The sequence below is a fragment of the Neopsephotus bourkii genome, unplaced genomic scaffold (genome assembly GCF_033783945.1).
Source record: "Neopsephotus bourkii isolate Nb327-2 ecotype Australia unplaced genomic scaffold, CSIRO-AGI_Nbou_v1 NB_30, whole genome shotgun sequence".
Taxonomy (NCBI): domain Eukaryota; kingdom Metazoa; phylum Chordata; class Aves; order Psittaciformes; family Psittacidae; genus Neopsephotus; species Neopsephotus bourkii.
Window position 1 is genome coordinate 554,450 of NW_026900547.1, and position 25,844 is coordinate 580,293.

The window sequence follows — 25,844 nt, forward strand, 5'->3', positions numbered from 1 at the left end:
CTAACTACTTTGCTATGCAGTGTGCATGCAGAGAAATGGTTATAGACCATGAAATGCCTTTCAGCAGTCCTGATTTTTCAAGAGGGATTTAGCAAAATGGGATCATCTCTGTATACTCAGGTAACCTTGTATGTAATGGTTTCTTTTTGTAAGCTTTTTTTATGTTGACTTCTGAAGAAAGTATTGTAAAGTAAGACAATTCCATTTGTCTTGGGGGGGGCCCCTTTTTTTTATTCTGGCCCAACAGACATTTTTTCTTATAATAAAGTTATTGGTGTGGTTTGCTTTATTCTGTTCCATAATATTTAAAGTAAGAAATTTCTACTTCTGATTAATTTACTTTGTTAAAAATACTTGTATTATTTAAAACCAGACATATTTATTAGAATTTATTTTCTTAACTACAAATTAGACTCAATGATTTTTTTTTTTAATAAATCTCTGTAGCCACATGCTGTTAAATTTCATGTGAAAAAGAGGATATCAAGTCAAAAGTTCACTGAAAGGGAAATGTAGCAGTTTATTACAAATTACCTTCTACTAGCATTCAATCTGGCATTTGTGGATTAATGGCAGGTTGGATTAAAAGTATTTCAATATGCAAACTAAAATTGTTTGCTTAAAATGAAACATGGACCTAGTCAGAGTGTTAGGACAATATTTTAGATTCTTATATTATTACTTTTTTATTAGCAAAGTGTTTAGTCTGTTTGGAAACTGTAAAACTTCAGAGGAGGGGGTATTTTTGCAAAACTGTATGGGGAATTCATCTATAAAGAGCAGGATAATGGTAAGGCTGTTAACAATAAAGAGTCATTTAGCCCTTCACCTGATTAATTAATTTGTTTGCATGAAGATGACCACATATAAAATTAATGTTATTTAATAAAAGAACCATGCCATTGTTTGCAAGTCATGACCTTGCATTGCACCTTCCAGTAGTGTAGCATCTTGAAGTACTGATAAGTATCCATACACATATATAGTTTAATTTATACATTTGCATTAGAAAATGAACACCACCACTCCCTGAGTCCTATGGAATATCTTATGCTGGATTTTGTTGCTCTGACTTGCATGTCTCCATATGATGCTGTTGCCTGGGTCCTGTAGGAAGGCAGTTTATGGAGATACTGAGGTCAAGGTAGTGCCCAGGTGTTAGGGTACAGCCTTTTCCAAGGAGACCATGGGCATTACCCCTCCTTGGTGGCCTGGGTCTCAGGTGCTAGCGCTTCCTTATGGAGGCCACATAGTGAAGGCAGTGTGTAATTTTGGGGAAGAGCTGTTTAGGAAAGATGCTGCTTGAGATGGAGTGTTATGTGGTGTTTTCAGGAGGCCGGTGTAGGCTGCAGAGTTGGGGATGCTGTTGACAATGGAGTAGCACAGACCCCTCCTTGTAAGTGATGTGCAGGATTTCCGGTAGTGTGTCATCAACTGAACCTTTCTACTCTCGCTCTCTTCAGCAAATGCCAGCCTTTATTTTAAATCGTAGCTCTGTCATTTGATGTGGACAAACTGTCACTAAACAGCCTGTGAGCGTGGCTGCTTGCAATTTGATGGGACAGTGGGACCTCTAAAATGTAGTTTGTTCACCACCTGGCTGCCCTGCCATTCATGTGAAACTACTCCATGTGGGTTCTTTCAGAATAGGCATGGTGCTGCTACTGCTGGATAAGTGGTGTGTGTTTCTTGAAGTATCTGTTGCTTTATATCATATATATTAATTATAGATGGGTCAACAGTTTTACCTCCCTTATAATCTGTATAATAACTTATTATAAATATTTTTTCATACAGTCACCTTTTTGGAAAGATGATTCTTCACTTGAGCTGGTTTTTTGGCTTTCCTGTTGTACTCCTGTACCATTGGATGGGGACAACTTTATCTTTGAATCTGGAAGATCCCAATGTGTGTAGCCACTGGGAAAGGTAATGTTTTCTTCTGGAAAATACATGACATGAATTCTGATTGTAATAATTTTGGTTTGCTTTACTCAGCACATTTTAAATGATTTAAAGCTTTTAGTTGAGTAATGAACTGGGTAAAATAATTCGTGTTTCTGCATAGGCAAGGTAAGGTCATGGAGAAGTAAAAGACTATTTCACACTGGGTTTTTGCAGTAGGGTGTTAGGATGCAAAAAACACTACAGTGGCACCAGCAGTGTTACACAACCACCTGGGTACAAGAAGTGAATAAAAATAGATTTTTCAATTTAAGTGAAAAGAAGCTTTTACATATGCAAAAAGATAATTAACCATATTGGAGTTTGGCCAAAATCTGATTATGTTGATTTTTTCTAACTCAATTTCTCATTCACAGAGTCTGAATTAAGATCTGGTCTGTGTTTGGGTTATTTTTTATTTTATTTTATTTTTATTTTTAATGTTCAGAGGTTTTTGACACACAGAAAGAAATGAATCAATTTAGTTGGCCCATTCTTTCACCTAGTTTCACATGAATTGCACACCACAATGGGTAGGAGAGGTTGAGCTACAAGCATTTGCTGTATTTCTTTTCTTGTGTAAAGGTTATAGCAGTCAAGTCAAGCCTTATTATTATTATTATTATTCATTATTATTATTATTATTATGATTGATCAGCTAGCCCTTGAGACAGTCTAACTGTTCACTTGAGGACATCAGTATTTCCTGCATTTACGGTAAACTGTATTTTGGGTTTAATCGCTGGGAGTGTTGCAAAAACACTGTACATTTGTTTTCAATTGTTATGGCTGAGTCTTTACAAAGAAAATGGAAAACTGTATTTACTTTTTAATAAAGTCTTTCCAGACACACACACACAAATCTGCAGGAATTTATTTGAGATTCATGTGAAGCATTAGGAGTCTCTGCCCCTACTGTTGTGTACAATCTGGTTTATACAACAATGTGTATGTGAAGTAGTTATCATACAAACCATACAAGCAGTTGCTTGCAGTATTCACCCCTATAGGCTTTGTTTACTGCTTTTAGTGATAAAAGCAGTTTTGAGGGAAGCTATAAGGTAGCAAAAGCAAAATGGGGGAAAAGCCCCAAATATAACTATTTACATTGCATGATGTATTTTAAAACATCAAGATGTACAGAAAGTGAAATATACCTGGCCCATTTTATTGCATGAACTTTTTACTTCTGCTGATTCTCAGGAATAGGGAGGAACTCCAAGTAAACTTACTGAAACAATCATGCTGTAGCTCAGAACAAGTGACAAAGGTACATAAGTATGAAAGTATACATAAAAAAGTATGAAAGTATACATATTTCGTACCTAAGTATGAAAGTATACCCCAGCTACAAGCTATTTACTGCTGCTGTCACTGGCAGTGCTGTATGCTTCAAATAAATCTACCCCAGCCAGTAATAAATTGTTTTTTACAAATGGACCATGATCACAGCAAGAAGGGGGAGATTGTGCCCTGCCTCAAACAGAGAGCACAGAGCCTCAGGCAGGCATCGGCACCCCATCAGTGTTTTGTCAGACTAGGTGGGACAGCTGGATGGATTAGCATTGCTGCCTTCCGTTGCACATAGGGAAAACAGAGTAAGTTCCAGTAAGTTCCAGAGTAAGTGGGTCTAGATGTGTTTTCACTCAGTGTAGGTGATGACAGGAGGAAGAGGAGATTGTGGCTGTTAGCTCACAAAAGGTGATAAGAGGTCAAAGAGGGTGTGAGTGAAAGCCAGATGGGCTACATAGTTAGTATTTTGGCTGGTCCTGGGAATTAGTCCTACAGCAGGAACTTGCTATGCATTCCTCTATTTTCTAACCCTCTTGTGCAATCAAGAACTGACTGATTGCCAGCACAATCAGTGTGCTGAAAAGTTTTCTAGGATGATTCAGTATTTTTCCCTTTTGCAACAGGGCTGTGTTCCTCTGCCTGCACTGACAACTTTGGAGGCTCTGGAGTTCAGAGTGTGGCTTCATTTCTAGGGCACTATGCTTATAATTTGTCAGAAAATAATAGTTTTTATGATAATAACAACATATATGTATGTTGTATAATAGGAGAATTCTTATTTTCTGGCTCTTAACTAGTTTTCCAGATACCCAGTGATATTAGTAAGAGTTTATTGCCGCAGGAGAAGATGTACTCCATGCTACTTCAATCTGCTGCTCATTTGAGAGACTGGTGGTTTGGGCTTTTTAGATTTAGGCTTACATTACTTTTCTTTAGATGCTTTGTAATATAATTTTATCAAATGTATTACACAGTAGAGACATGACGGCTCCCTGCAAAAACTTGTTTCTTCGCTTCATGGAAGAAAAACCTTTTAATTGATATCTTCTGTATTATAAAGTTAGCTGGTTTGTGTTTTACTTGAATTTTCTGTGAGTTTTTGTTACTCTTATTGTAATATTTTGTTATATTTATTCCTTTGTGTACTTTTACTCTGTAAAAGACACTTAAATCAGACTTGCTTCATAATCTGTGCTTGCTCTCTTTCTCTCCCCAGTTACTCAGTTACAGTGCAAGAGTCATATCCGCATCCTTTTGATCAAATTTACTACACCAGCTGTACTGACATCCTAAACTGGTTTAAGTGCACACGACACAGGTGATGTATAGCTGTTGGTATTGTCCAACTGCTGATCTTATAGATATTTGTAAAGATTTTGCATCTGGCAGACTCAAGCAGACATAGGCTATTTTAGCGCTAGTGACTAGTCTGTCTAACTGCTACAGTCTGTGCCAACTGGAAGACACTTGTCCAAGCAGCATCACATATGTTTTATCAGCAGATTAGGGAGTAACATCCCATGGAGTGCTAACAGAAAACAGACAGTTTGAGAAAAAGCATGCAATGTACAAAATTAAATTCCTCAGACCCTGTGAGGTGTATTTGTAGAGAAATACCATGTGAGACCTTTTGCTGCCTGCAACCTTATGTTCTGGGGCAAGTGTATGCTACTTGACAGGAAAATAAAATATTTGTTAAAGAGAACTCCTTGTGCTTGCAGAAAGTAAGAGAGGGGCAAATGATTAAAAACTGGTGACAGCTATAAAAACATTTTCTCCAGAGAATGTCCTTATAAGTATTAACTGTCAGCAGTGGGAAAGGCTCCCTGGAGCACAACAGCTGGAGGAGACAGATCAGTACAGATAGTACGTAAAAAGCAGATACTGCATTCAGAGAGAGATTTTTTTATTTTTTTTTTTTTTACCTATGACATTTATATACAAGTTGTTCTTTACTGGGAGTTCAGACTGTCTCAGATGTTGTGGAGATGCGTTTACTCATTGGTGGAGTATGTAGTCAGCAGCCAGAAGACACAGGATTGGAGATTTATGGACACAGTGAGGAACAGAGAGGAGAGAATGGTGAGAGACACCACTTCTGATAAATACTACTTGCTCATGTCAGAAGGAAGCTGTATTTTCTGCAGTTCATTATGGGTTTATGTGCTGATACCTGTGTACTGCTCACCATAGCCTTGCAGGGCTGCATTTGACAAAACACAGTCATCCTCATGGCCAGAGGCATGCTGTGCTGCCAGCTGCCCAGGGGGCCCATGCTATCCTTCAGCCCTCGTGTTTCTTGCCTTAAAAAGGACTGTTCTCATGACATCTATTCTTCTAGAAAACCTGACTCACCCTTGGAAGGATGATCCCAAGATTTTTTTCCCTTGGAAACTAAAACCTGTAATGATCTAGAAAACTGATTTGTATTGTCAGCTTTTAGCTTTCATAGAGAATGCTAATAGCAAAGGCACTGATGCTCTGGTTTGCATATTAGTTAAGTAGTCAAAATCCTTAACTGTTTTCCCTGTTGTCTGGCCACCCACAGACATAAGGCTTGTTGTGGAACCACTAGGACTCTTGAGCCCAGAAACAGATAAATCAAGGTCTCCTTCAACCTTTTTTTCTCTCCTCTTACTGATACCAGAATGTTTTTTAAAATATATAAGAATATATATTATTTTGTTTCTGAACCTTGAATTGTATGTAACAACCAGTCATTCTTTTCTCTAGGATCAGTTACCGTACTGCCTACAGACATGGTGAAAAAACGATGTATAGGCGTAAATCCCAGTGCTGCCCTGGATTTTATGAAAGCAAGGAAATGTGTGTCCGTAAGTTTAGCTTCTAGTTGTTTTGAAATTCCATACATTTATCACAGTGCTGGTTTGACTCTCTTTTGATGCGTGACTTGTGGAAGCTATTGTAGGGGCTCAGTTATTCCTCAGTGGCGCATGTGCAGCTCTCGAAGTCAATTGATGTTGCACATATGCAAATGACAGGATAATTGGATGTCTAAGTAACCAGACTTGATGTGATTCTAAGTAATGATCACGTGGAAAATGCACAGCACAAGTGTCAGTACGTTTTCCAACATGGTAAATAAATGCAAGGTTCAAAACCAGAAGGGAAATACAAGGTTTTGTCCTTAGTGCGGGCTCTGGTTGATCCCTGTGCTTGATCTGTCTTGCAGATACAGAGATCTGTAACAACTGTTTAAAGGTGGTAGCACCTCTTTTTCATGTGACATATCCCTTACTCCGTATCTTCTGAAGTCTAAAGGGGGAAAAGCTGTGTCGGGAGCCTGGTGGTGGCTTGTGCTCAGCTCTTTCTCTTGTGCAGCCTTGTAAAGACCTAGGAAGGTCTGATTCTTAAAATGGTATTAGCTCAAAGCATAGTAAAAAAGGCAGAATGAAAACAGAGCAGGTGTTAGTCATAGAATCATAGAACCCAGAGCCCTGGAAGTGTATGATTACTAGTTTAACGTAGGGCTGTTCAAAGTCATACAGCAGATTGGGTAGCTACATGCTCATGTAAGCAGGACTGAAGGCAGGGAGCTTGTGATAGGCATGCAGTTCAGAAGGACAGCACATCTTTGGAGGTAGGCAAATGTATAGGGCTACATATGAAAATGATTTAATAGTATTTTGAATTATTTGTCCCTGCGAATGTGCAGCATGGACTGCCATGGTAAGTTTTCCAGAAGCCAGGGAACGAAATCTCTTTATCTTTTCATCTCCTTTTAGAAATGGGCTCATCGGGGCAAACTTTTTTTTTTGTAACGTCATTTGTGATGTTGACCTGTACATATAATTTCATTAATTTTAGAGAAAAGGCGTGCATTATAATGAAAAAAATACTGTATCCTTTCCTTGGCTTCAGCTTTTCTAGTAAAGAGATTCAAAAAGCCTGAGAAACATTAATGAATAATGTCAGAGGGACTGAGATGTGGGTCTCTCTAAGAGCAGACCAGAAAGGGGCTGGAGCCTCTGGACTGCAGGGGCTGCCCTTGGGCTTGCTGCCTGGATTCTGGAAGAGCAACCAGCTGGCAAGACTTGCCAGGAGAAAAAAAGGGAAGCCCCCAGTTTATTGGGAAAGCTACCACGTGTGAGCTCTTTTGGTGGCTGCTCCAGCTCCTTGCATTTGAAGCTCTGTGTCATGTCTGAGTCAAACCCTGGCTTGGCTGGTCTGTGTAGGGTCCTGCTGGCAGACTCCCTCTGCAGCAGGACCTAGACCGAGGCACATGTGAAAGACTGACTCTGCGTAACTCTCTATGGTACACTGCTTCACCTGTTTTTTTTTTTTTCTCAGTTGAGATTGAGAAATATGGAGATACATTCATTGTGTTATTGTCTGCCTTATGATGACAGTGGTGAAACACGGCATTCAAAGTGTGGCAAAACTTGTCCAGGAAAACATTCTGTGTAATAGCAGATAACGAGATTTGTCATTGCCACTGGATTTTGCACAGTTTAGCAGACAGCAGTGCAGTGGATAAGTCTTTGTTTTTTACCAATATATGTCTGAAAATCAATATCAGTATGTACATTAAATATATTTATTCAATACAAATAAAAAATAGTTCCTTAATTTACACCTTTCTGCTTGTTGTGAGGTGCATACTGGAAGTAACCAACAGGATATATTTGTACCCCTGGCAATTGTAACCTGTGAATGTCATAACACATCACATTATTCCCATTTAAAGTTTTGCTTTACAGCACTTCCTGGAATTTAAAAATGCAACAGTAAGATTTTTGATTTAAGCTGTTTTCTGCACATGGAAAAGCAGGATCAAAATGATATTTTTAAAAATATTTAAAAATATATTAAAAATGCATCTATCTGAGATCATATTGGCAATTTTTAAAACCTTTTTGTTTTTAATGTGTATATATTAGATTTACAATAATTATTTTCTAACTACATTTTGTTATTGTACAGCATTTGAATGATCATATTTAATTTTTAATTAAGGAGTATTCTTTTTGAAGTATCTAATACTTTGATCGTCTGAGAAGTATAATGATGAGACTCATGTGACTTTTGCATAGCTATAGTATATGTAGTAAATTAATTCTGTATTAACTTAGTACTACTGAAAACAGTAAATTCAGATCACATTGGTTGTAGTAATCATAGAATCATAGAATAGTTAGGGTTGGAAAGGACCTTAAAATCATCTAGTTCCAACTCCCTGCCATGGGCAGGGACATCTCACACTAAACTATCTCACCTAAGACTCTGTCCGACCTGGCCTTGAACACCACCAGGGATGGAGCATTCACAACTTCCCTGGGCAACCCATTCCAGTGCCTCACCACCCTAACAGTAAAGAACTTCCTCCTTATATGTAACCTAAACTTCCCATGTTTAAGTTTTAACCCATTACCCCTTGTCCTATCACTACAGTCCCTAATGAAGAGTCCTTCCCCAGCACCCTTACAGGCCCCCTTCAGATACTGGAAGGCTGCTATGAGGTCTCCACACAACCTTCTCCTCCCCAGGCTGCACAGCCTCAACTTTCTCAGCCTGTCTTCATACTGGGGGTGTTCCAGTGCTTCAGCATCCTCATGACCCTCTTCTGGGCTTGCTCTAATAGCTCCATGTCCATTTTATGTTGAGGACACCAAAACTGTATACAATACTCCAAGTGGGGTCTCATGAGAGCAATTTTTAATTTTTATTTCATAAAAGATGCCAAATGCTGATATTCAGGACATAACCTGCTCTGAATTTGGAAACAATTTTGGAATGCCTCAGACTTCAAATTACATTAGAAGTAAAGATCCTTCAGTGGAGCTAACTTTACATTTATTTGGTGCTGTAACAGTTGATCCTGGAAGGCATTGAGAGACCTTCAGTGCTCATGATCTTCAGGTACAACTGAAGATTCAAGGCAGAGAAGGAGCCTCAGTAGTTAGTGGAAGGCAGCAAATATTTCATGCTTTCCATTGTTTCAACCAGCTTTCTTTGTAGTGAACTTGTACATAATAGATGATGCGTGCATTTGCTGTGTATTTGCTAGTATTATTACTAGTCATCCTGTTGAACTTTGAAAGCAAGTGTGATGCTGACAGGTGAAGTCAAATGGTAAGAGATAGTATATGGGGAGGATTCTTTTTCTATGTCATCATAGCAGAAATATTAATGGCAGAAAGCCAACACAATTATCTTTTTCTGCAAGAAAAGGGCACCCGCACTGAAAAACACATATTCACCTTCCCCCTTTCTTATACACAAAAAGAGAAGAGAATCAAAGCCATCTGAAGTGTTGCAAGTATCTTCATTTATGCTGCTATTGCTCCACTATGTCCACAGCATTGCCATTAGGGTAATTTTATTTTCTGTGGAGTTTTGATTATTATTTTCTTAGTGGAAGACGTAGGATGCTTCTAAAAGGCTAAAATATTTATGGTGGTGTTGGTGTTTCATTTGTTTGTTCCTTTATTTGACTTCTCAATTCAGAAAGCTCAATTAGAAAATTCTACTGGTAGATGATTTTGATATGACGTAACAGTTCACTGAAATCTTATGACTTCCTTTTTAAAATAACAGAAATCTACAGTGTGAATACTCACCATTCACTGTTTCGCTAGAGGTAGTACTTACTAGTGGCAGTGCCACTTCACCGCCTATAGTGGGAAGAGAATTAGTTGTCACTGCATAAAGAATTGTGAGAATGTGCCAGTCTCATGTTGCTAGAGTCTGTAAATGTTATATTTGCAAAGAGAAAAGAATGACTAACAAGCAGAGAAAAGCACTAGCTGAAATTTAAGTGGGAATAATTTTAGTCTTTTGGAGTCCAGTCTGAACAGATGAATTTGGATTTAACTTAGGATACAAGACTTGTGACTCTGGCTTCCATACTTGTTCCTGAAAATTTCCAATGGGTCAAACTTGTGTTGTGTTTTCACTTTTTGATTAAAATTCCTTTTGTGTTTTGTCTTTGGATTCAGTGTGTGTATATGTGTATGCATACATACATATATACACAATATGTATATATGTGCTGATATACACACATATATATGTATATATGGAAAATATGCAAACAGACCTTTTCATCACTCATATGAAGATTTTTGTTTTGTTTGTTATTCTCTAAATTAAAGATAACTGTGTTACTGTAAACTGTTCAAATTTATACAAAATTTTAACATCCTCTTCTTTTGACTAATGCAATTGATAAGAAGACAGTCGTAGTAGAAACAGATACCTGTTAAGAGTTTTATGGAAAAGACCACCCCTGTACAGTCATCATGAGTTTAAAACAAACAAAAAAAAAAGTTTAGATCTAATGGTCTTTCTGAGCTGATTGAATATAGTTTGTGTGCAGTGTAGTTGTGTTCATTGTAATAATTTTTTTTACAGATGCTGTCTCTTAGAGTTGTTAACTATGATTCAGCTGCAATGAATCAGTTACCCTGTAAAGTGCATTTGTGTGTCTCATATATATACACACATGTACAAAATTTTAATTGATCTTCATTGAATTTATTTGGAAGCAGCAATATTTGTATTATACAACTTCCTTCAGTGCTCATTATCCCGTATTTCTCCATCATTAAAGTCAGCAGAGTTTTGGCTGTCAAAACTCCCAGCATTGCTACCTATAGATATCTTATGTAGAGGCTTAGTAGTTAGAGCCTTTTTTGAAGAGCTGTATTAGATTTACCTTCTACTACCGGAAAACTGAAATACCTTTTCAGTATCTGAAGAGCAGCTGCTGTTGATTTATGCTGTTCTGGCTGAGAAAAGAATACAGCTCTGATTTGTGAGATGACTTCGCATGGTGAAAACTCTGACCCAAAGTTTCATCTGTTATACATTTGTTCTAAGACAACCCTATTTCATTATTTGAATTGATGATTATTTGCACAGTTCCATAGTATGTGCTGTAACATAGGGACTGTAGGAAGGACCTCTGCGCTCATCATGTCATGAGGGGCAGTGCAAGGAGATGTTCTTTGGTACCTCGCACTGGGTCCATTTCCTTATAACTTTTTTTTTTTTGTATATTTTTTCCATCTTTTTCACAGATTATGTGATGGAATGTCTTAACAGTTTATTGATGAGATTTTTCACATGCTTGGTTTAGCAAGAGCTTCAGTTCCCAAGGTAGAACTTACTAGGCAAGAATCTTCAAAGATACAAGTAATTCATGTCTAGCTATAAGACTAATTAAAAATTGTTATGTATTATTAAAAGTCATTATTTTCATAATAGAGAACAATGAACTAGCTTTCTTGTATCATCTTACGTTTAAAAATTCATATTCTCTCTGTTCATTTCTAATGAAGATCATTCCAATGCATAGGTGGAAAATAGTAGAAATAAAAACTGAGAACAAAAATCAATTCTGCAACTAGTGGCTGGGATACTAGGTAATGAAAGATTTTAATAATATATGTGATTGATTGCTGTATGGCTTTCCTTTTTCTTGGCTGCACAAAATACATAAATGACTAATGTGCTATATCATGTTTAATTAGGAAAAAAAATGGGACATTTTTCAAGTATTTTTCCTAATTAATGTAGAGCATTTTCAACCTGTTCAGAACCAATCTGATTTATGTATAGTTCCATTAAACTTACTGTAAACACCAACTTTGTCTTTTTCCCATCATTCACCTTGTATTCATTGGCATACTAATCAGGGTCCTGTAGTAGTTTCTCTGGAAGTGTTAGCACAAAGAAAATTCTCCTAGTGTGTACATTTTTTAGGTTTTATTGTTGTTCAAGCTAGAAGGAAAATATTACAGTGTGTATATTTTGGAAAGCTTAAGGATATTTTGTGATGAATATGACGCTAGTGAACTGTTGCTGGTTGCAGATTATTCCTTTCAGTGTGTTGTATTCTGAGATAGTTACATTGATGTACTAGCTATCAGAACTATTTCAAATTGTTCTTAAAAGTTTCAGATAAAAGCTCTATTTCAAAGTAAGCCTTAACTGTAGAAGTACATGCTTGCAAAAAAGAAAACAAAAACCAAACCAAAAATAAAAACCAAACAAAAAAACCCACCAGCTCTGCTTAACACTTAGAATAAAGGTTGCAGTGATTCATACGATTTATATCTTGTGCCTCACCTTAATCAACATCACTGTTTTGTTGTGCTTCAATATTAAAATTCTGATCTGTTGTGAATTGTATTTTATCCATGCTGTTGCAAAAAAATCCCTTTTTTTTATGAGTGCAGAAGTGTCCCCCTTTTTCTTAATGTGAGAATTTGCTTGAGAAAATCAGGGAGTAGTTGCAGTTGGAAAGAACTTCTGGAAGTTATCTTCCCTAGCTTCCCAGGCAGGACAACCTATAGCCTTGTGCCCAGGATCATATTCAGATGGGTTTCCAGCCTATGTTCTACTGTGTCTCTTTTTTCATTAAATGTGGATGATTTTGCTTCATGAAATGCCAAAATATTTTAGTAGCACAAATATGGTTTTAGTTGGAGCCTTCAAACTTTGGAGAAATAGCAGACAGGTGTATTAAGAAAATTTATTTTGCAGATATGCCATCAAACGTTAATACACAAATGTTTGTTTCGCTTTTAAAAGATATTTGAGACGGGAAAGGTCTGGATTAGTAATAAGCTTAGAATATTTTTTTCCTATTAATAGTCCTTCTTTAATTCTTTTCTTTATTTCCTTCTGTGACAGCTCATTGCGCTGATAAATGTGTACACGGTCGTTGTATTGCTCCAAACACCTGTCAGTGCGAGCCCGGCTGGGGAGGACCCAACTGCTCCAGTGGTGAGTTTTCACCTGCTTCTGCCTGTCTCATCCTCTTTCCACAGTGTTGGCCTCTCCTTTGGGCAGATTAGCATTGATCCTGTGCTTGGGCTCCTGCTTTCTGATCAGGGGGCAGGTTCCCCCTGTGTGACCTGATTTTTTTCATTTACTTGTAAACAGTATTATCCTGTAGCAGCAACACTAAATGTCACGAGTTAATTTGTGCTCAGAAACATGCAGGTAATGCAAATCTGTTGTTCAGGCACCATATTTGGTGAAATTTGACACAGAGTGTGTATGAATAAAAATAATAATAAATTACATGAGGGAAAATGTAACCATTTAAAGATGATTACATTTGTGGTATAGTCTTTGTATATACCTAAATGCGATTCTTTCCCTGAACGGCTCTAAAGAAACATCAGCTTTCTTGTAAGGCATAAAACTGAAGGAGTTAGCAATGCAGTAGTACTGTAATAACAATCTTAATCTAGTGTGCAGGATTGTCCAAAGAAATTGTCAAAAATGTTATCTTTCTTTCAAAAAGCTTATGTATTGAGCTTTTCTTCAATTAATCAAATGTGAAGAAGTGTGTATCACTAGACAACATAGAATGGGGAGATACTGTTATTTGTTGAGATTTTTAAGTTCAAAACTTGCTGAAAGGGCTCTTTAGGCAAGACAGGAACCTCTAAATCTGCCTTTGGAAATAATCCTTCCTCTCACAGGATTTTCTAGAATCCTTTTCCCTTACCTGTCAGGTATAATTCATTTTGGATGCATATCCAGCTCTTTTCCTCTGCTTCATCTTCAGCTGGTTGACTTTGATTGCTTTTAACAGCAGCCTGAATTGCAAAAAAAACTTTCTGGCGTGTGCACACAACAGGCCAAAACTGAAAGAGCCTTTGTTCACATACCTTTAAACAGTATGATCTCTGGAGGGGCTGGTAATCCTCTAAAGGCTTTTGTGTGACATTAGACCTAACTGGAACTGCCAAAATTTGTTTCGGATCACTAGAATAGTCCTACGGGAAGGGGGTAGGCTGAGGAAGAGGATACTTTTGTGCATGTGCTGCTGCGACATTTGTTTTGGAATTCATCCCATTCCGTATGGACAAACTTAAGAAAAACATGGCTTTCACCAGACTGTCCTTCAGAGTTTGGGTGCGGCTGTTTGTTGCTAGCTGTGCATGACTTCCTTACATGTGTGTCTGAGAGCTATAGCATGTGTCTGAGAGCTATAGCACAAACCAAATCAAATTGAAGAGCAGTGGATGATGTTGGAAAGACAGTAAGTGATAGGGTTTGGGCACTCTGACACTCAGTTTTATTGGTGCTTGTCCTATATAGGAGACATTCATGTTTTGCCTTTAACTGTATTTTCTGCATGATCCCAAGTGGATTAATTTTAGTCACAGAAAGGTACAATAAGTTAAAATAAAGATATGCTTTTTAAAAAAATACCAATTTTATTGATATGCAAATTATTAATACAAGAAAAATACATGCAAATTGCTATATTGTAATAATGTCTATCATATAAACATTTTAAGTATATAACTATTTAGCTGCATAATGGGGAAAGAACAATGATTACAAAACAGACCAGTATTTTTGTAAGGCATACACTTGGGGATTTAATGGATAGTGATGATCAGATAAAATACAGTGACTGAAAGGGAGAGATTATTCTCAAAGTGTGAGATATTAGGCAAATTCCCAGTTTAGGAATATGTTTATTTTCATGGACACCACCATGTTGGAAGCAACTGTTCTACCTAAGCATGAAACTTTTTGTAAAACTGCAGAACTAAGCTTGTCTTCCAAAGTACTATCTTTCTCTATTAGGACTGATTATTCTCCTTACAAAGGAATTTCATCCATAAGTATCTGCGGACAAAGTTAGTCCTGTTGTAGCATTTGTCCACCTGCCAATCGCCAGCTTGGTTTTATCAGTTGTTTCTTGCTTGTATTTATTCACAGTGTTAAAATAAATTTTTAAACCCTATGCCACAGCTTATATGTGACAGTGACTTTCTGGGTGGTAATTACAGACAAGTGCTTCGTAAATGCTGTAGTGTTCTCTCCCAAAATGCCATAGTGATTGCATGGACTATATTCAGGTGTTGTGCAGTAAAAGCTGAATCAGCAAGCTTCCTCTGTGTCTTTGCACACCACTGTGTGTTACTGCCTAAGAACCTTTCCAGGGACTAAACTATTTAGGAGACTCCTGTTTGATTTTGTAGCAAACATTACCTCCTTTTTGTGATTAGTTTTACCCATTCCTAATAGCCTGTGCTACTGGCTGTTTTCAATTTAGGAAGAGGAGGGCTTTCTTCTTTCAGTGCTTAATTCTAGCTCAACCCATAACTCTTCTCCATCAGCCTTTCTGTAAACCTTGTGTCACACATGAGAGGAAAATACTATTGGATGTATTCTTCTGTCAGTAAAATCTGAGTGGTGATCTTGGAATTTGGCTAATGAAATAATACCCCCTTGGGGAACATTTCCATTGTGAGATTTTTTTTTTTTTCTTTAAAAGGAAAGTTCTTTTCCTTTTAGATAAATGCACTGTATAAGGCAGTGTTTGCTTGCAGTGAATTTCAAAGGGAGGTGATGGAGATTATGATAATGTACATATATCAAAAGAAATACTACCTGGATTGAGACATCACTCATATACAGAACACTTCTGTTCTAGTGGGAGAGATGACAGTCACACAGAACAAGTTATTCTAATAAAGATTTATTGACTGAACACAGTAGCGAGGTCAGCAACAAATGAGTGGACAGAAGATGTGTTGAATCTCTCTGCTGCAGTGAGCATATCAGCATAATTAAAACGCTGTCAGCACCCCTTTGAAGAAGTGTCTGTGAACTTCAAGAGTGTAAGTTGATTGGTTCTGGGCTGGGGATAGGACAAAATTTAATAAAAAGGACACAGCTGTAAAGATAGGTATGTTTTTAAATTAAAATATAAACAAACAGAATTTATTGAGAAATGAACACGCCAACACAACCTTTCCCTCTCAAACTAGATCATTGTTCATATCAATTTTTTAACTTGCATGTGTCAGATTGGATTGTTAGAAATTGCAAGAATGTGAATACAAGGTTGTGTATAAAGCAGTCTTCCTTAAATGTTGCTACACATAGTGATAGTTGACTGTTGAGATGTGAAGAGATGACCAGACCATATTTTACATTTTTAGATTGTTTTGTGCTTTTTTTTCTACTCGCACTCATGTAACAATATTTGCTGTAATACACAATATATGGATCAGATTGTCAGTTTTGAATGTGTGTGCAAGCTAGCTAACAAGTGCAGCTTAATGAGCTCCACTAAGCAACCAGGACATTCACTTTGTTTTTCTTCTCATGCCTAGTAGTCCACAAATAATTCCTTCAAAATCAATAGGACACTTTCTGAATAAACTGGAGTAGAGGCAAAAGGCCAAAATCAATATTACACTGACTAATCTGTAAAAGTCATAGCTTTTGTGACCCCCCAAGCTGGCCAGAGTAGTAAAGCAAAAAGGGAATGACATGGTTTTGGTTTATGACAAGTATGTTAGGAATTTAATTTGTATTTTGATTCTGTTGGTGATTAATAGAGTTTCATTGGGACTATAATCTGAGGGAATGGGAGTAGAACAAGTGGCATTAAGGCATAATTTGGCTCCAGAGTTTTATAAAGCATCAGAAGAGGGCTGCCTTTTTCCTCAATACATTAAGCAGAGTGTTTAAAGCTGGCATCTCAGAAGAACATTTTCTTACCTTTAAATGCACTTCTTAAGGAAACTTTAAAGTACAGTCACTCTGCTACTGTCGGATTTCCTTTACTGCCATGGGTGTTTGTAAAGTTCACAAATTCCATTAAAATCTTGCTGTTTTCTTCATGGGAGTTGGCAGATGCAGAATGTGGCAGAAACTGGATCCCTTGGCACAGCTGGTGTGAGACACTCACGTGAGTTACAAGCACTGCCAGTTTCTCAGTAGAGTTTATAATTTCCATTAACCCTGCAGAGATGGATTTGTGACTGTTTTTCAGGACACACTAGCACTCCCAAGTGAAACAGCTCCCCTTGTGCAGGTACCAGGCAAGGTGCCTCGGAGCATCTTGTACAATCTCATGGCACAGTTTGTGAATCTGGAATTGAGCTTTTGTGACCAAGGCGTTGCTTTCCTTTTTATTTGCTGAAAGCATTTTGACTAACAGTGCTTACAAGATATGCTTGAAGAGCTAGCTCATCCTTAAGTTTTCCAAGCCATCCAACAGGCTGTAGAAATAGGTTCTAGTTTGCACCAGAAAGGCTTGATTCCCAGAACACACAAGAGAAACTGCAGAGTATCCTTAATGAGAGCTGCTTGCTTTCATTGGAAATGCAGTGAAATAGCTCATTCAAGTAATGAGGAACTGCCACCCACCATGGCTCTCAAATGGCCACATGCAAATGCATCCTATTAGCAAAAGTGACAGCAGGTCATAAACAGCCTCAAATTTAAGCTTATTACATGTGTCTTTCCCAAAATCGTCACTACCTTTAATTCTGTTAATTATTACTTCTGTAATTCCCCTACCTGACTTCTCAGTTTTGTCAGCTAAGCTCTTTATTTTCTCCTCTCAACAAGGTTGAATATCTTTAGGTTGAGAAACTAACCCACCAACAGGTTCAGTCAGGTGAAAATAGGGAAAATAGATATTAATGGAAATTGCCATCACCATAATTTTTGGCAAAGTCACTAACTGTGGTGTCACTGTAGTAGGTGGTATCAAAATCCTCAGGGCTACATAGCAGCTGTGCTTTAGTAAAAGTTCATTACAAAGATGTATTTGAAATTACAATATTTTTATGTTTAACATCATTTCTGTCCTATAAAGCATTTTGGTTTTGAAGTTCTATGGTAGTTAATAGATTTTTATGGATTATTTGTAGATTCAGTGTTTTGCTGAATTACAGTTCCAATCCTTTAAGCAAAAGCAGAAACAAAAAAGTATTTTCTACAAAGTAGGATTTACTTATGTTGAGATTTACTGAAAGAAAGTTTTGCAGGAAAGAGTGTTAGTGTTAACTCATTTGTAAACATTTTCCAGTTCAGAGATTGTTTTCATTTATGCTTTTCTTTTCTGATTTCAGAAACTCAGTATTGTGGTATTTACCTAAGTTGGTTTCTTACATGATATGTATGTAATTTTTTTCCTTTGGGTAAAAATGTGAAAGTATTTTTAGCATTTTTTAAATTTCAAACTGCTTTATATATTGGCCAACTTACATGTTGTCAATGGCTCACTTAGCAGGTTTTCAAGAACGTGAAGAATAAAATTTGTTGCCAATTTTAAATTAAGATGACCGTCAAGTCATTGTAAATAATTAAAAAGGCTAATTTATGGTCCTACAAGGAGATCTGTGAAATATCAGGATCATGGGCAGCAGTCCATTTTATAATCAGTGTAATCAGATTCTTACAATTTTGTAACTTTTCCTTAAATAGTGAATATTTTTAATAGATATTATCTTAGCAGCAAGATAAAATGAACACCGAGAACCATCTGTGTGTGTTTTCCTCAGCAATTATCCAACCTTGTGTTCTGCTGTCCAAAGCACTTTAAGGAGTTTTCTGAAATTTATGGCATGTGAAAGGCATATAGTTCCAGTCTTTTACAGGATCTGAAAAACACATTTTCATTGTTCTTCCACTTCATGGATCAAAAGGCTTTTACAAAGTAAAAAAAAGAAAAATCCCTAAATTAAATTAAAGCTTAACATTTTGAATAAAAATCCTTTCTTATACACAAAACAAAAAGTAAGAATGAAAAATATGCCACGGGGTAAAAAGCCTACAGTATGACAAATGAAGTCAGATAGAAACAAAAGACTGAAAGAAAATCCAGATTTAATAGAAAGTGCATTGTGAAAAAAAAACCCAGACACTACTAAGCGTTTTTGTCTGGGATGTAGGTAAAATAAGTGTTTACTAAAAGGAACTGGTGTTTTATAATTATGATGAATTATTCTATAAAGGAAAAAGATATTTTTTTTTCTGATACACATGTGCACATATTTTCATCACATCCTGAGCAGATAAAAAATACATGGAGAATAATCTTTTCATTAAATAAGATTTTGATTTTTTTCTAAAGGGTGTTTTTATTCTACTTTGCAGAATAGCTGTTTTTTTTTTTCTGGCTTTCTTGACTCATCCCTGAAAGTATTGTTTGCCATGATCCACATTTACTATCTTACAATCCAGGCTGGCAATACAGGTTGATGTCACAAGAGGCTTAATGCATCCTGTTAAATTTTGAACACACTTGGGTATTTATAGCTTTTAGAATCAGACGGAATTTACTTTTATTTGGCTTAAATTTCAGGTTGGAGTAGTATTATCTGTTTCTTGTCCTGCACAAACATCCTATGGGAAACAAATGTCATCAGTTTAGATCTGCAGCTAAGCAAATCATACTAACAGGGAGTAGTTTCAAAAATATTCTCTAAACTTTCCAGTGAGGATGCTGTGGATTTAGGTTAATGGCAACACTCATTTTTTTTAATAGTTTTTGCTTAATGAATAAGTGAATGTTGTTCTGAACACACCCTCAGAAATCAAGATTGTTACAGGTATCATCTACATGGCTATGACCTTTCCTGTCCTTATTAATCATTAATTAAAGATCCATAAAGTATTATACAAGTTTAGTTTTGTGTAGACCAAGGTGTGTGATGCCTTAATGTAATATAGGACCTATTTGGCTATTGTAATTTTCAACATTGGTCTATTTTACTCGCACTGACTATGCTTGCCTATTAGCAGTGGTTATTCCCTGATAATGCAAGTCACTTGTGGGCCCTCCTAGAAATGTTACTCTTATTTATATCTTCTGCTCCAAAAGACTGGAATAGATTTTAAACAAAACATGTTACAGTTGGGCTACTTTTAGCTGTAGGTGATGATTATTCTTGCTCCTTGGTGGACCTCATGTCTGTCCCTGCTGGGGATTTGTGGACTCCTTCTGTAAGTAAAAGTGCACAACAGAAAGTTGCCTCTGCATCAGAGAACCTGTGATTGAAGGAAAAGAGGAAACACATGAGACGATCAGGAAGGAAACAAGCACTGATAAATGATCATGGCAGGTAGTGGTTTGACATACTTGCTGCAGCAACTTTTTGTGGACTTCACAGGAAGGAGGAGTTATAAGGTAGGGATGTAGAGGAGGACATCGTGGCAGTTTTATGGCTTGGGGTATGGAGAGTTGTGCCAAGTTGTAGAGGCAACTTGAGGAGTAACAAGGAAGATGATAGTCTGAGGATGCCACAAGGGTGCTAATGTCATGGGCGATGTAAATGTGGGGGTTGATATTTCAATACTAGATGAGAAATGATAGATGACGGTTACACCATAAAGGCCATAAAAGGACAAGGCAATAGAGATCTGAGAGTCAAAGGAGGAATGCAAAAGAAGACACGAGATTTAGACTTGTCCTTGATGTGACAACATAGGAAGGATTTAAGGTCAATCAAAGGTTGATGTTGAAGTTATAGGCAGCTTCAGTTATATGTGCTGTAGCAAGGAAAATTTTCACTTACCAAAGGCTGTGGCTCCTTGAACCTATCTGGAAATTACGCTGGAGTTGTGAGGAAATGGAGAGAGAGGGAGGAATTCTGCATGCTTATCACTGTTTGCTTATTTTAAATTTGTACTTCCCAATATTTCATGACAAGTGAGGGAGTGTACACTATGTTTCTGCTGTCTGTGGTGCAGATTTTTGTTTCCAGTTGTTCTAAAGGACCATAAAAATACATAAGCCTAATACCGTGATAAGAATCTTCTGTTTTGGCAACAGTGGTACATATTTCCAGAAACACACAGTGTTTGTTACAGAAAGATGTGTATGCCAGAATAAAATGTCATCCTGCTGTCTTGGTGCTGCATTCAGAGAGCTACAAAAGTTAGCAAGAAAAATAAATCTTAGTTTTGCTGTGTTTCTTTACTTCCACCTCCCCATTAGTAAGAAAAGAAAGACAAAAAGAAAAAATGTTTTAGAAAGCATTGCAATACATGTTGTTTAGTCTTAATATCATGTTATAAAGGAAACTGTAGCACACTTAAAAGGTAGTAGTTGCAAATCAGAAGTTGTGAGGAGGTTTTTCTTCTGAAATATTCTTTGACTTGATTTGATAGCTTTATTTTGTTCTCATTATAGGCCATTCTTTAGAGAAGTACGGAACTGTAGGTGATCAAGGTGGGTTTGTCAGGAATAAACTCAAACTCGTTTGCACTTTTTTTTTGTTGCCTTTTAATGAAATCAATGAGGGAAAAAAAAAAGAAGAAAAAAAGGCAGGAAAAAACCTAACAGTTATGTGAACACATTAAAAATATCTTTGTTTATAGGGAGAAATAAAAGAATTGACAAATTCTTCAGATGTGTTTCAGATTATTATAAAAATTCATACCTTGTGCTATAAAATATCAGGGCTCCCACCATTCTAATTTGCAAATCACCAGCCGCTTACCGAAACCATATACATGAAACCACATCTAGCCCAGCAGAATAACAATGTGCCTTGAAATTATTATACTAGGAGGTACAGAACTTTACATTTTCAAAGACGCTACAGAAGGCCCCAAAATGATAGCAATTTGCATCACAGATTTCAATTGCTTCATGAAGAGTATTTTTGCACTGTTGAATCCTTGAGCTTCTCTGTTTCTAAAGTTGTTGTTTGGCCCTTAGTTTCAGTGAGCGTTTCTTTATGAGGATAGACCATACTGTCTTAGAGTTCCATACCATACATGCTCATTTAAAATAAGGGTTTATATAATGCAGTGACCTTATTCCCAAATCAAACTTCTGCATTCACTGAAGCAGCCTTTTGAGAGAAAAGTTCCCTCTGTCCTGTATTTGTAGCATTGTGTGATGTGCACAGTATGCATCGTGGTTACAAAAAAAGGTATTCCCAGATGAACAGATAAAAAGAAAAATGACAAGATGTGGCATTAATACCATGGTGTTTGTAAAACATTTCATTTGATTATTTTTTTTCAGTTAGCTGGTTCTTCTGTTTAAAACAGCAGAACCTGAGGATCAATATATGTGAAAAGAGGAAGAATTACTTTTGTAAAGAAGGTGCTCTGCGTAAAACAGGGCTGCATTAGGCCAGTTCTGTATGATCAATACAGAAAGTTAACTTTGGTTTACTTAATTGCATTTTGCATTTCTGCATGATTCAAACAACTTCCAGGAGTTACTGAGGCTGGGATGCATTGCCCTTGTAGTGGTGTCAAAACCTTGCTGAACATAGGGCTCTCGTCTATACGTTGCTTCCTTTTCAGATATACCCTGTCCTGAGACAGATGATTTACAGCACCAAATCTGTTCAGAAGCTGACGCTTTTGCATGTGCATGCATGTAATGTTTGCATATGTGCGTGTGCCTGTGACCTTGGTCCAGTGAGGACAGGCAGAGCAGCTATTCTGATTAAACTCCAGCTGACAGTGTGTAACCTGATGATAGTCATTAACTCAAAGACTATCTCATTCCACCAGATTAGCAGCTGTGTGAGTTCCAGCCCAGCTTTCTTAGTGTCTGAATACTAGGAAGCAATAGAAATAGTCTGATATAATAGTTCATAAATTTAGCCTCCAAAACTAATTAAAAATAAACCAAACTTGCCACAGAAAACATTTCTACGCTTTGACCTCTTCTTTTTTAGTAGTAAATTGGGCATTGGTTTCTGACAAATAACTTTAATTTCCTATGGGGAACATTATTGATTATCAGTCAGGGAACAGAGAAGTAAAATATGTGATTTATCCATCTTGTACCAAATTATTATTTATTCCCATTAATGCTGCAAATTTCTCCATGGTTCTTCCCATAACTCACAGATAGATGCCAGGCTGGTGACAGAATTTTGTGAAAGACTATTATGCGGTTGTACTACAGTTTTGTCCTGGTGGAATGCTTCGCAGTTTTGCTGTAGTGAAAAATTGCATAGTCAGCATTTGCTATCCAGCTGGCCGTTGCCAGGAGAATGGTTGTGAGACTGGAAATCCTATCAGCAGCTGTATTGATGCTTTTTATTTTAATGATTTCCTGCAAACATGAGAAGATCACACCAGGAAACTAATATATTATTATGTACTCTGTGGTACATGCTCCTACAGTAAAATAGTTGAGAAAGGTTCAAGTTTACAAACACAGCATGGGAATGTCATTCATCCTGGATGTCAGTAAATCTTTAGGAGACAGTCAGGCACATCTCTGGGAGGCAGACTGGTTATGGGATTGTAAAAGGAGCAGAGAGAGTAAAAGGCCTCTGATGCTTCACAAATGAAGAGGTTTCTAGCAAGGCAGTTTTGGGGCCTGGGTGCTGGATGCAATAGCAGATGCATGGTGGTAAGTGTTTCTGGTCTGTGTGGCTCTGAGACTTATTATGCTGGGTCTTCAAGCAACTAATATGAAAGTTGTTGCACAGCACCAAATATTCCATTTCCAGTAACTGGTGGAAGAGCACAAACTCGCACTTAGCAACCAAGATGAAGTCCATTGCCTGTTATGTTTTTATAGTTAAAGTGTGTTCAGGCCACATTCACCCTTGACTGAGCTCTGCACTGGAATACTCATGGTCTGGCAGTCAGTCTGAATTGTTCTGTTTGTCAGACATGCCAGAGCAGGTTTCGTTGTTGTTGTTGCTAGTGGGTTTTGTTGTTGTTTTGTTTGTTTGTTTGTTTTAATTTTATAATTATTCCACTAGGAATGGATGAAATTGAAATTGTCTATTTTGTCTGGAAGTGAGAGGGCAACTGTTAATTTGAAACCAGACTAATGTGTTAAGCACAGAATAAAATATAGGGGTGTCTGCCCAATCAGGACAGAATATGTGAATGTCTCAGACATCTCACCACCCGTATGTATATTTATATATATCCCCAAATAGCTAGTTTCCTGATAAATTGAGGACTGGTTAAGCATGAGGCTTACACTTTCTATTCCATGCAGACATGTTGAAAATAAGTATATAGCAATTCTGAATGAATGTGAGTTATTATGGGGAAAGGCAACTTGTGAGATACTGTGTGCTGTAGACAGCAGTGCATTGTAGTGTTGTCCAGAACAAAACCCACAATGTGTTCAGAGAGAGAGGCCAATAATAAGATTGACAGTTGTTCTGACAGTTTGACAGTATCACTGGGTGTTTGTAATACATGCAGTACTTTCTGTTGCTCTATATTTTATTGGTTTTAGGTGCTTGCAATATATCCATTATCGATTTATGTTCTAGTGACCTCTCCTGGAAAAAAAAAAATAATCTTAAGGAGTAGGTTCTTTGAAAGACTTAATCCCTTTCTATTTGTGTAGCCTGAGTGAGCAGCTACTATAGCTGAATAGTGCCTGCCCTGAGGAGGATTCTTGAATTACTCTGCATTAGTCTAGGAAAGTGTGCCTGTTTTTCTGCCTGACTTTTTTTGCCCCAGGAGAAGACTGAGAGAACAATGGTTGTCAGTCTCCCAGAGGATAGTCAGTTGGTGCAATTGAGGCTTTCCTGTTGTACTGCTGTTATCAACAGAACATAAAAATAAAATCAGATCATTTGACCATATGATTAGCATTCCTGCTGAACTCTAGGTGACCTTCATCTTCTGACTCTTTAGAGAGCTCCAGTGTTTCTCACTTAAGAAAAATATCTTCCTTAGCATTAAAGTTTTTCTTTTGATGCTGAAATAACCGCTGTGTGGTTTGCTCATAGGGTTTTAATGGGCTTCATTGGGACAGAGAAGAAAGGAAGCTTTTGAATGATCATGAAGACACATTGGATAACCAAATGTGTAATATCCAGATGAAATTTAGCCATATAATCTTTAATTTCTGTTGCTTGGTGAAATACTTCTGTTTTCTTTCACCCTATCAGTATATTGCAATATTAAAAAGGAAATACTTGTACTTGTGTAAACAAGTGGGAACTTCTGAATTGAAATAAAATCATAATCTTATATTGTGTAAGTTTTAAAACTTCCTTGTGGATTCAGACATTTGTTTACGGATTTAGACTGCATTTTTTTAATTTTTTAAGTTTGCAAGACTTCTCTGTGTAAATGGAAGCTCACTGCAACAGTAACTGCTAGTTGATGATAGGGAGTCATAATGCAGAGTTTTGACAATGAAGGAACTAGAACTTGCATTTGGTTCACAGCTTAAGAAGTCCATTTTTATGCATAAATTAAGTTCTTTCTGCCTGTCAAGATTCTTGAGGACCAAGGATAGCTGAGGATGTACTACATGACTATTTCCATTTTATAACTTTTTTGGTTGGTTGTTTGAAGTTGACTCATAGTATTTTCATTGCTGTAACATGAGCTATTATAAAACTGCTGTAACTTTTTCCTTCAACCCTGTCAGCATGTGACAGTGACCACTGGGGACCTCACTGCAGCAGCCGTTGCCAGTGCAAGAATGGAGCGTTGTGCAACCCCATCACTGGAGCCTGCCACTGTGCATCAGGTTTCAAAGGCTGGCGCTGCGAGGAGCGCTGCGATCAAGGAACATATGGAAATGACTGCCATCAAAGATGCCAGTGTCAAAATGGAGCCACCTGTGACCACATGACTGGAGAGTGCAGATGTCCTCCTGGATACACCGGTGCCTTGTGAGCATTTGTATATTATTTATGGGGCAAAGATGCAAGTCTTAGATTGTGCTAACAAGAGAAATTAAGTTGAGATTAACTTAATACTCCGCTGTTAGTGTGGCTGCTGTGTAGTGCAGGGAAGTGGAACTGGTGGCTAAGAAGTAGTTGGGCAAACTGTGTTGCAGTGCATATTCAGATATGTAGCTGAAAGCCCTATTAATCTGTACTTCTAAGTAAAAGCTGCAG

General features: G+C 37.2%; 1 protein-coding gene across 2 annotated transcripts in view; it reads left to right on the forward strand.

The window, feature by feature from the left end:
• The window catches only part of MEGF10 (multiple EGF like domains 10), a 97,795-nt gene that overhangs the window by 24,450 nt on the left and 47,501 nt on the right, over positions 1-25,844 (forward strand). For both annotated transcript variants that reach the window (XM_061377409.1, XM_061377330.1), the window contains exons 2-6: positions 1,798-1,929; positions 4,454-4,555; positions 5,971-6,071; positions 12,898-12,990; positions 25,370-25,616. In XM_061377409.1, coding sequence (XP_061233393.1) covers positions 1,814-1,929; positions 4,454-4,555; positions 5,971-6,071; positions 12,898-12,990; positions 25,370-25,616 — 659 coding nt within the window. In that variant the 5' untranslated portion in view covers positions 1,798-1,813. The remainder of the gene's footprint in view (positions 1-1,797; positions 1,930-4,453; positions 4,556-5,970; positions 6,072-12,897; positions 12,991-25,369; positions 25,617-25,844) is intronic.